General features: G+C 33.2%; 1 protein-coding gene across 7 annotated transcripts in view; it reads right to left on the bottom strand.

Moving 5' to 3' along the window:
* Positions 1-12,236, bottom strand: part of POSTN (periostin) — a 34,597-nt gene extending 22,361 nt beyond the window's left edge. For all 7 annotated transcript variants that reach the window (XM_045567513.1, XM_045567514.1, XM_045567508.1 and 4 more), the window contains exons 1-6: positions 12,000-12,236; positions 10,589-10,687; positions 5,767-5,831; positions 4,028-4,185; positions 1,676-1,840; positions 641-787 (exon numbers count right to left, since the gene is read on the bottom strand). In XM_045567513.1, the coding sequence (XP_045423469.1) occupies positions 641-787; positions 1,676-1,840; positions 4,028-4,185; positions 5,767-5,831; positions 10,589-10,687; positions 12,000-12,118 (753 nt within the window). In that variant the 5' untranslated portion in view covers positions 12,119-12,236. The remainder of the gene's footprint in view (positions 1-640; positions 788-1,675; positions 1,841-4,027; positions 4,186-5,766; positions 5,832-10,588; positions 10,688-11,999) is intronic.
* Between the last annotated feature and the right edge of the window lie 200 nt (positions 12,237-12,436).

Below are 12,436 nucleotides of genomic sequence, written 5' to 3'. Positions count from 1 at the left end.
TCTAAGCCTAGGCTGACATGAGGGAGTTGATTCCTTTACTATAGATGTTTGTTCTTGTTAGATCTTTAAAACATTACTTTTTGGCACAACCATCTATATCTTTTCTAACTTTCCTCAAATTATGTTTGCAAGAATGGGAATTCTGCCAATATTTGTGTGACTGTAGCAATATTCAGCAGTACATATAGTAACTGAAGTGAACACATTCTAAATGTACTAAGTACATGACAGTCACATAACTAATCATTCTTTATCTACCATGTCCACAAAAATATTATTTCATGAGATGATTTCTCTTTTATAAATGAAGACAGTTTCATTACAAGAAATATGTTTGCTACATTTTGGCCAGATTTAATAGCATTTTTGTTGTTATTATATATTTTTTCAGAATATTATGGGGGTACAAATGTTTAGGTTACACATATTGCCTTGGCCCCACCCAAGTCAGAACCCAGATATAAAACCGTCCTCATATAGCCGTCTGATCTTTGACAAAGCAGATGAAAACATACACTGGGGAAAAGATTCCTTATTCAATAAATGGTGCTGGGAAAACTGGATAGCCACATGTTCTTAGATTTTGACAGGGGAAGAGGCGGGATTTCAATGATCCAAGACAATATGCTCTTGGACTTACTCTGAAAGATGAAAGTTCATCTTCTGCTTCAATGAAGTCTTGAATTGAGGTACCAATTTGTGTAAGGACACGGTCAATGACATGCACAACACCATTTGTTGCAATCTGGTTCCCATGGATGACTCGAGCACAATTAACGGTGACAACCTATAATTATTTGGAAAAATCAAAGTGCTGAAATCAGAGCTATCCATTGACTACTGAGACTGCAAGACCATTCCCAGTTTTTCATTCATACTTGTAAATGTAGCATAAAGGAACCTATGTTCTAAATGTAAATGCTGTGGAGGAAGACTTATATCTTGCTATACCTTAAGAAGAAACTAAAAGAAAATGGAACCAGTTCAGAACCCAAGTCCAGGCACACTTAACATATCTGGAAACATAAGGCAAAGTGTTTTTTCATTCAAATTATTACTTTTATTCTTCTTTTTCTTTTATGCAGATAGTCATAAACTATTCTGATGTAGGTCAATGAATTACATAAAGAAGACTAGTTCTAAAATAAGTGAGAGAGATAAGTACATGTTTGTTAGATAAATATAAACAGTTCTAATACAACAACTTCCTAAATATTGCTTCATCACTGACCTATTTTGTCCCTAAGAATTTGACTGTCAAAGAGTCCTATGACCCTGCTGGCAGTTTTCCACAAAGACTGATCCAAACACATAAGAAGTCCCATTACTATAGTAGACAGAGGGTGAATAAAAGAACACTCATTCTTTGATTATTATTTTGCTTATCTATAAAAAATTATTTCAAACACATAAACTATTAATATTTCCTTTTTTATAATTCCTAGGTCTGCTGTCAATTAACTGTTAATGTCATTTATCCTTCATAATCATTCTTTACTAGAAATTAGTAACAGGATTGAAAATTTATATGATATAGATTTGGGGGAAAGTCATAATCCAGCACTTGTCTTATTCTCACTAACATTTTATTATTGTTATGAACATTATATAAAAGGTACAGACAAAATTAAAGGAAAGAATTCTCAGAAATGTAATTTTTATTAATGAGACTTACCCCATTAGGATAATGGTTAATGAAAAGTCCCAAATTGTTATACATTGAAGGAATAATCATGCCATTTTTTAAGTCCTTGGTCAACATTCTCTTATTAACCATGTGGCTGTGTAAAGCATTCAATAATTCAACATTTACATTGCTCTCCAAACCTCTACGAATATCCTAGAAAAAATTGAAATGATAGAAATTTAATTTATTTTGGTTCATTATTAAAAGTCTTATGATCACTCTCTTTCTACTGATCATCCTATTTCTACTCTCTTGTTCTTTTCTAATTGCATAACCCAATGATCATATAAAATTGAAATAAATAACTTAACATCATATTATTCCAATTGGTTAAGGAACTTTGTAAGTTCAGGCAGTCAGTTAAGGGTCCAGAATGTGATAAAGAGCTTGGATAGAACAATTTTTTTAGATTAATATGTTGATGGATAGACAATCTTGATATAAATAATAAGATGATAAGACTCAGGGAGATATAAAATTATCAGATATTTAACATATTTTAAGTGGCAAACAAAACAAAAATGACATTATATTTGTATATAACACTTGAGTTTCAGTAAGTGTTTTACCTTTATCACATAACAAATTAAAGAATTTGACCATCCTGTACTCTGTATCTATCCAATACATGTATTATAAAATGCTGAACTCAATGCTACAGGAAATACAATGATAGGTGAAGCATAGTCTCCACCATTGAGATACTTACCATATAGCAGCAGGTGAAAGTAAACATAATAAGATATAAGACAGAGGAGGAAAGAAATGCTTTCAGGGATCAAATGAGGAAGGTCAGCTATTTGGAAAGTATAATAGTTTGAAGGTAGAGCTGGAAGAGTAGATAAGATCTAAATGGGTAGGAATGGTGTGGTGGTCATTCTAAGTCCAGTTTCTGACATAGGGTGAATGTTGCAAGAGCAAAAGTTGTCCAGTGTAGTGAACATATATTTCTATGTTTCTCAGATAATGTTAAGAAGGAAGTTCAGAAAGGTATGTGGGACAAGAATGTGGAGGACTTTAATGCCTGATAAGGAGTAAATTAAACTGGCAATGAGGAACCACTGAAGATTTTGTGGCATTGGAATTTAATAATTAGAACCAGGCTTCAGGAAGGCAAATTGAATGGTAATGCAGAGCAGAAAGGAGGGTATTGGTTGGGAGTATTGCTTTAGATGAAACATGTCATGTGGCTAACAGCAATTTGTAAGAATCGGAGAGGGGAGGTAAGGATCGCTCACAATTTTCAAGTCTGAACATTGAGACTGGCATTGCCAATTGTGGGAAAAAAGTCACAGAAAAGCAATCATTTCTGGAGAGAAAGAAAGTGGCATATATTTTAGATAACTTTTTTAAAAAAGATGCACATGATATATCCAAGGAGAAATATTAAGATGGATATTAGAAATGCTCCAAGAAGAAACAAGTACGAGAAGCACAGATTTCATGGCTATACACACTAAAGTGATAGTGGAAGCTATCAGAAGTGCATTTAAATAGCAGAGTCGAGTTCTTGGAAGAGATTTTCATAAATTCATTCTTAAGGCAAGGAACAAGAGAAGTCAGCAAAAGGAACCGTGGAGGTGCTTGGAGATGTGAAAAACAACCAGAAGAGAGAGTTCTGTAATGCAAGCAACTAACCACACAGCTAATATAGCAAGATAACATGTATAGGACTATGCTTAAATTTTAATTATATTTGACTCTAGTAATAATCATCAATTCATCTTCACATCAAGTAGAATGTAGGAGCATATTTCTGTACCAGTTTTACTGATTTGGAAATCGAGTCATAATTAGTGTGTGGTAAATTAGACCGTGCACAAAAGTTTGAAAATCAAGTGTATTGTTTATAACATTTCACTTAAACATCCACACATACATTTGCAAATCTGAAAATTTCTGAATAGCCATATATAGTTATATATAATTAAACATACATAATAAAATATAAATATATAATATAACTTATGATAGAGTTTTTCCATTAGCCTTCTTAACTTACCTTTATATTAGATATGTCATCTAAAATTACATATATTTCCTCATAAATAAAAAGGAAAGAAGAAAAAAGTAAAATAGAATAATAATATCCTTCTAGTCCATTCTTGGTTTGCTTTTTTTAGTCTATAAGTCTACTGGGGAGTTATTCTATTTGTTGATGTGTTAAATAGACACATCAATAACTCATCTCTTCCCTCAATAACTCATCTCTTTATGTAGTCTCATATATGCACAATAGAAAGATATCAAATTTCTATTAATATCCAACTTAATAAATCAATTAAAATGAAATAATAATAAGAGCAACAAATACATATATTGATAAAAATAATAAATTACAGAATCCAAATTGTCCCAAGCATCGTTACTCGGTGCGAAGTAAGTGAATGATCCCTGTCCTTCGATCTCTTCCCTCAGTTTGGAGACATCAGAATAGCGCTGTGTCGTGGTGGCTCCCACGATGCCCAAAGTGCCATAAACATGGTCGATGGGCAAAACTGAAATAATCAAGGAATGAATAAGTACTGAGGATAATATTTTTGGGATATATTCCATAATCATTTAAACTTTCATTACGTTTCCCAATACATTTAACTAACAATTTGTGCAATTACATTCTATGAATCATCAATTTTATATAAAAGTTGCCTTTTGAGTGCTAAATAATAAAATGCTATTGAAAACTATTATTTCATATATCCTTTTTGTGGAAAAACAAATATTAAACTGCCATACTGGTTTAACATTTAGTCCACTTAGGTCTCAATTATGCTATGTTAATAATAATTCAATTATAATTAAATATCAAATATTTTATTTGAATCTATAATTTCTATAAATTTGGGTCCCCAAAATAATTATGTAGACCTGCTTGTTCTCTTTATAATATCAGGAATAAAGGAGATCAAAGTACCTAATGCTTCCAGAATATTTCTCCTGAGCATCAGAAGAAAGATTCATGTATGAATGTCAACCAGTTGGGATTTATCTAGTAATGTGCAGCCAATTTATTTTTTCTGACTCTGTGTGATTTGGAAATTAGTGTAATTTGGGTGATAGCATAGGAGAAATGGCTATTACATTTGTGATTATCCCAAGACTAGGTGACACAATTAATAAGTTATAAAACCAGGATTTAAAAAGACCCCCAAAAGGTGGAGAAATTGAGTCAAAATAAGTGAGATTAAATTTAACAATGTTCTATGCAAATCCTATGTGTAAATTGAAAAAACGAACCTTAGAGAGCCTTGACTAGATAGATAATGTTCAGTAAAATAACCTGTAATCAACTTTAATTGATTACCAATTCAATATGAACTAATGATATGACATGGTTACCAATGACAAGGTCTCTCCAAATGAGGTACTTGTCTTGATACTCTCTCAGCTGCTCAGACCCACAGGCGTTATAGATATTAGTCTGGGATTATAGTCAGAAAAAATATTACTGGACTAGAGACTTTCTGTGAGTTGGTAGTCATTGTGGGGAGGGCTGCAGAGTCCATGTCACATAAGAGAACCAGAGATGATCAGCCCAGAGAAGAGAAAATCCTGTTGGGGATGAGAGGGTAGCTGGAGGTAGGGCACAATGATTGGCATGAATTATCTGAATGGCTGTCATCTCAAAGAGGAAACAGATGAACTATTTTTTTCTCTTGTTGGCAGAGTTATAGGAAACCAAATTTCAATATAAGAAACATTATAAAACCAGAGCTGTTCAACCAGAGAAAATGATTCCTTGCCAAGTAGTGAGTTTCTTATTCCCAGACAAGTTCAAAGAAAGGGGATTTTGTAGAGAGGAGTTTTGTTCTCGAAGGGAAGCTGAACTAATTTAAATTTATGACTAAGCTTCTGTGGTATTGCCCACCATCCAGTGCATGAGAAGTGTGTTCTAATATTTTATCACCAAGATAAATTCATGATTAACACAAAGATATGAGGGATAGATCTTGGATTTATGATGCTGCTAAATACATATACACACACACACACACACAATAGGCGTCTCCACAAGTTACCTCAACTTTTCCCTTGCACAAGACAAGTTCCTCATTTAATTCAGGAAAGTGAGATTTTACCTGCTGGGCAGCCTTTCATTCCTTCCATTCTCATATAACCGGGGCAACATTCATATAACACAGTCCTGTACATTGGAAGAAAATTAATATTAAAGTGAAGAACGATATAGGATGCATTTTGACATAAACTTGGCAAAACATATTACTTACTGACAAAATTTATTGGGAGTCCAGATATCAGGGTTTTTTTCCCCTAGCACCAAGTATTTATATTAGCTTGATTTCTCTCTATAGCCTCATGGTACTATGGAAAAGTTTCAGAATATTGATCCAGAAGAATGAAATTTGCATCCCTGTTCCACTGCTTGATAGACATGTGAACCTTGAGCAAGTCATTTAATAAATTTGAGCCCCAGTTTCCCCAAGTATGTAATATGGATATAGTTGCTGTAATACCTACTCAAAGGTAATTGTGAATCTCAAATGAAATAATACTTTTGAAATCATTTTGTAAACTACAAATTGCTAGAAATGTTCATTAGTATAAAGTTATTAGAAACATCAACATTATAATCAATAAAATGTTATCTCATTGCTAACTAAAATAATGCTAGTTTTGGTTTGAATTGTCAGTAGAGTTATTAATGTGATCATATTAAACTTTAAAATCTGTTTATTTTCATTTTTGCCAAATTTGAAAAAACAAATTTAAATAAGTTTGTTTCAAGTTATCAGAGTACCAAATTCAAGAAAATGCTACACTGTTCAAAGTTAACAAAGAGTGCCATGTTCTATAGGCAATAAATAAGGCAACAGACCAGAAAATTCAAGCAAAGATACACACAGAATAAATTTATTTAATTTCCTATATTTTGAAGAAAAGTAATAATCTAAAATTATTTATATAATAGCTTCCATTTTTTACTTTATTGATAATATAATCTTGATTTTCATTATATCAAATTCCATAGAACACTTTCTGGACTTCTTCAGGATCTAACACAGGTATTATTTCTTAATTAAAATTTTACATAATGATTTATGTTTCCTTTCAATAGAAATATGAATATAAATGTATCAGATGATAATTAGAAATAGGGTGACTATTACAAGCAAAAAATAAATACACACCATTATATAATTTTTAATTGATAAATTCCATGTTATACATATTATGACAATGACTTTACAGATTATTTTGTAATTAATAAATTAAACATAAGTTAGATAATTTAGGTGCTATTTCTTTTCTGCCATTTTATCTAGTTGTGGTAACTGTACTCAATAAGAAAGAAAGAATGAAAGAATTTAGACATATATGAGGAAAGATTACCAACTATAAGAATAAAAACTTTTTCTTAGTATGATAAAAATGATAATAAGAGCAAATTTCCTAGAAGCAAAAATTTTAATGGTATCAGAGATGATCTTATATAGTTAAATAAAAGTAAAGTAAGTAAATGTTTTCAAATTGAAGCCAGGTCCATTAAGTAATTATCCATGATTTGTGGTCCTGCTTAGGATCTTGGATTCCTGTTTCTCTATTTTTCTAATGAAAAATTTCTAGCATGGAATATAGGCTTAAGGATAATAAATGAAAAATTTCTAGCATGGAATATAGGCTTAAGGATAATAGATTAAAGATATAGACAAAATTAAGTGGGAAATGTCAATTTCAAGTTATTCTCTAATTTTAATATAATTTTAAGAATAGTTGGTACTGGAAACATATACAAGCTATATAGGACCCTTATGCAAAACCTAATAGGGCCCCTGAAACAATTTTATTTACATTGATCCCCATATAAATAAATATGAATATTTGGATGCAAAGGGATTAAGCATTGCTATATATTGACTTTAACAAACATTGTAAAAGTTTAAAAAATGAGATCCATATATGCTTACTCCAGAGACTGAGGTAATATTTACTTGAAGTAAAATAGCAAATAAAAATAAAAAGGAAATTTTTAATAAAACAAAAATTCTGTAACACATGCTAATATAACCCACAGATCAGTCTTCATGCAGAGATGCACCAGATAAGATAAAATTCCAACAGAGCGGATTGTAATTTCATCTGATGATTGAGCAATATGTTATCTGAGTACATATCTTGAAAATTAAAAAAAAGCAGTTTTTTCAGGAGAACATTTATGCTACAGAAAAACTCAATACTCCCCTATGGTTAGCAGGAGAAAAGAAAAATCATTGCTATGCACAGCTCTAAACATGGGATGTTCATCTGTCTTTTCTGAATAGTATCTAAAATTTCATGGGATGCCAACCAAAAATGCCACTGACTTTCTCTAAAGGGAGTCTACAGAATACTATATTAACGGACCACTGTGTATGGTGGACAACATCTTAAACCTAGGAAACTCTGTTTTTCATTAGGCCTGCCCAACTTCCCCCAAATCCCCAAAGCAACAGGTCAACTGGAAAGCAAACATTTCTGTCAATTGATATATAAAGCCCCAAAGATATCTCTGGAAATTTTAGCAGAAGCAAGCGAGTGGCACACTAGGCATTCTTCCTGTCAATATTATTGATTTCTTTGGTTATTTGAAACTAGCATTACAGTGCCCAGATGTAAATGTGGTTGTGAAAATGAAGCTACTTGGGGAAGATAACGTAATGTGATTGAACAAAAGAGACATTGTTACATTTCTGGTAAAAAGCCAGACTTCAAAGTAGGGGTTCATTTTTTTTTAATGGAAAGCAAGAAAGAATCTTGGCATATGCTCTGTACAAGCCTTGGCATCTCTAATATATTTAGATGGTTAAAGTAAGATGAGAGCATACTTTTCTAACTTCCAGGAAGGATGTAATAAAGATTTCCTTAAATATTTTGGGGAGCAAGTCCTTTCTTATCTAGTTAGTGTGCCTACCAAATATGCCTTGTGGTATCTAGGAACAAAGAGAACAAAGAGCTAAGAACCCAGAGCCTTTTGGTTCCCAGCTGAGGCCTGGCTTGCAGCATGGCAAAAATCACTATAGCCACCGGCTTGAATTACAATTGCATGAATGACTCACAAGTCTAGCAGATGTCTGCAAACTAATAGGAATAACGTCCAAGTCAAAAAATAACATAATTTGAAACTCTATTGAGGGAATGGGCAGCAAAGTCCTGTGGTGGTTCAGATCTGGTTACCATTGGGGAGATACAGCCCAGCTAAGCTTATATGCCTTGTACACATGATTCTTACTTAGAAAGAAAGATAATACTATGCATTTCAAATGGGCACCTGGTCACAACTCCTTTTCCCACCTACTTATATGCATTTGTTTAAAATAGTTTAAGGACAACTAATATGATGAGTTTTAGTCACATAGTAATTCCACATTCATCAATTCATTTTATCATTTCAGAAACCCTATATTAAAGCCATGTTTCACAGATAAAGTCTCCAAGAGGTGAAGTGATTTTATATTTAGTATTTATACCAATATTATTAGCTCAGAAATAAATTTTAAACCAATCCTTTTATCCCACTTGGGGTAACTGAGTTTTGATGATGATGTGCTAAGCAGGTTCTGCTTTAGATTTTTTGGTTCTCAATGGCACCCATCACTGGGGGTGGAGGCCAAGTGAATAGGAAGACAGGAGAAGCCATTTCCATGGTTTTCTTGACCGGGGATGGCATTAAAACCTTTCTGGTTGCATTACTTACTGTATCTATGACTGAGCTCCCTCATTGTAAAACAAAGAATTCGGACCACATGAGTGGTTCTTAACCTTTATGTGTCTAGAATTTTGCTATTTTTTTCCACCAATCAATATTTATTGGCAAAATAAACCAAAAAGTATGTCTATCAAGTAATAAGTAATGTTCTCCAATTTTAAGCTAATAAGTTAAAAATAATCATCATTTTGGTTGTTGAAATATTAAATATAATGGTGGGTTTCCATTATCACCTTTGTGACCCTCTGGAGATCTGGCAGCTTGAGCTAGGAATCACTGAATTAAACAAAGAAATGAAACTCAAGTGTTTTCCAACTTTAAACTTTGATGAAAACTCAGGTAAACGAGAGCAGCACTCCCCAACTTTTTTGGCACCAGGGACTGGTTTCATGGAAGACAATTCTTCCATGGATGGGGGGATGGGGGGGAATGGTTTTGGGATGATTTAAGAGCATTACATTTATTGTGCACTTTATTTCTATTATTATTATATTTTAATATATGATGACATAATTATACAACTCACCATAATGCAGAATCTAATGCCACTGCTGATCTGACAGGAGGTGGAGCTCAGATGGTGATGCGAGTGATGGGGAGCCGCTGTCAATACAGATGCCCCCTCAGCCACTGCTCACCTCCTGCTGTGCGCCCAATTCCTAACAGGTCACAGACTGGTACCGGTCTGCAGCCTGGGGTTGGGGACTGCAGAACTAGGGTACTTTAGGTGATTTCCAAATTACTGGAGGCAAAAATTAATTTGTGCCTCAGAAACCCTGCTATTTTAAGTCAGTTTGTTTTTTGGCCCACTTTTTAAAAAAAATAAAATGAAGAAACTGAGGCACAAAAGTTAATTGACTTGCCCAAGATAAAAGAGGGCCAGACCAGGAATGGAAATGCCATCGTCAATTGCTCACACAGATAGATTCTAAACCAAATCAAATGGCCGTAAGATCTGCCTCCTTCTGGCCTCCAGACAGCAGTGGATTCAGAGACAAATCTGAGTTCCACTGGTAATCGTGGAGATGCAGGAGAATTTCTTCACTCACAGATGTGTTCCTTTCTTTTCTTTAAAACACTTCCACAATTTTGGATAGTATTTCCAAGAACAATGGTGTGTACCCCCAAGGGAAGTTACATACATCATGGTGTTGTCTGTGGAACTGGCACATTATTAAAAAAAAATGAGAACTTACGTTTTCTTCCCACAGATGGCACCTTGATACCAGTTCCGACAAGTGCTGAAGTATTTCTTTTTGGTGCCCAAAATCTGTTGAAGAGCGCAGACATTTGGGCTGGAGGAGAGAGGGAAGGAAAAAAAGTTAATATCCTAATGACAACTAGTTTTTCATAGCTGCAGGTCAGATGATTAAAAAATAAAGTTAAGACATGGACTTGATATTCAAAGATGTCATTTTGGCCATGATCAAATCTGAATTTTGACCCAGTGCTACCGAATTGTTGGAAAAGCCTTACAGTCTATGAGAGAGGGAGAGAGAAAATTATACGTCTTTGAGAGTAAAATACCAGTATTTCAAAAAGTTAACCTAATAGGAATACACAAACAACATTAAGTTTAATATAATTTTGCTTTTATGTGTCTTATTACTTTTAAGAGTAGATAATCCACTGATCCTTTTTATATCAAACATGCTCATTTGGAGGATAGCAGTGGCTGTAGGGCTTTCTGGAACAATGGGAGATCAGAGAGCAAAAGAGACAGCATTTACTATATACAAAAACACTATATTCTGTAATTTTCTAGGCAAGAAATCACAGAAGCAAATGAATGCTAAAATGAACTTTTAAGCAATATGGTTGCACAAGGGAAAACTTATCTTTTTGAATGGAAGTAATAGATTAGAACATCCTCTCTCACAATTTTGTTTTTTTTTTTCTCTTAAAGAGATAGAAGTCTTATTTCTCTCCAAGGCAAGAAAGCATTTGAACATAATGAAAATTCCTCTGAGGCACGGAAAGAAGTGCCAAGCTCCACTTCAAAAAAATTATAAATGGTTGGTTAATTACTAAATTATTTCTGATAATTTTAAAAAATGCTAAGTTGTAGTTGCATTTGTCCTGTGAAATATAGTTTTGCAAATTTTACAGAATACAGAATTTATAAGTAATTTACATGTTTCAAAGAATTCATACAACTAGTTATATTACCCAGTATTTAACTTTCATATGTAATTTAAAGGAAATTTCCTCTAACATCATGTGAGATGTTTTAAAGCTGTTTACATAATGATAGCCCCTAACAATAGAGTCTTTAATTTTAAAAATCCCATTCCAGGTTTTTGGAAGGAAATAAAAACCCAAATAAACTGAATCATAAAGAAATGCCCTGCTAATTTTTTAAAAATTAGATTAAAATTATATAATGTCTCATAAAAAGCAATTATACTCAAGTTATTTTGACAGTAATTCTTAAAGCTTAAAATGAATATATAAAACACAGAATACTCACATTTTTCTTCTTATTATTACTTTGTCATAGGTAGGGGGGAAAAAAAACCCTGAGGTATATATAAGACACTTTGTGATTACTTGTACATATAATAAGCTAAGAGAAAAAAAGTTTATAAAACCAAACCACTTACTTACCCCTGTTCCCGGCCCCTGATACGGCTATGAGCCAAGATCTTGTCATAATGGCCATTGGCTTTTGCAGGGTTAACAACAAACAGCAAGAGTAGAGAAAATATGGGTAAGAAAGGAGTCATCTTTAGTCTCTCCGTTGCACTTAGTCCACGAAGAGAACTGGCAGCGGGCTTTGGAGAGCTCAGAGTTTATATACATGTCAGAGCTGTGGGAGGGAACACTGTATCAACCTGAGAATCTGAACTCCCTCCAAGAAACATCAGCGACTTCAAGTTGCCAGCTAAAATCTGTTTTGGTTAGTTATATTTACAGGAACACATGGAGCTGCTTTTTTCTTCTCATTATAAAGAAAATATTCATTTTAAATCATATGAACAACTGACTCATTGAATGATTATATTTCCATTTTATTCTTTTGTACTTCAGGGGTTTTCATGGAA

This window comes from Lemur catta, chromosome 13 (genome assembly GCF_020740605.2).
Source record: "Lemur catta isolate mLemCat1 chromosome 13, mLemCat1.pri, whole genome shotgun sequence".
NCBI lineage: Eukaryota > Metazoa > Chordata > Mammalia > Primates > Lemuridae > Lemur > Lemur catta.
Note: the sequence above shows the minus strand (reverse complement) of the source record. Positions and strands in the feature narration are given on the sequence as shown.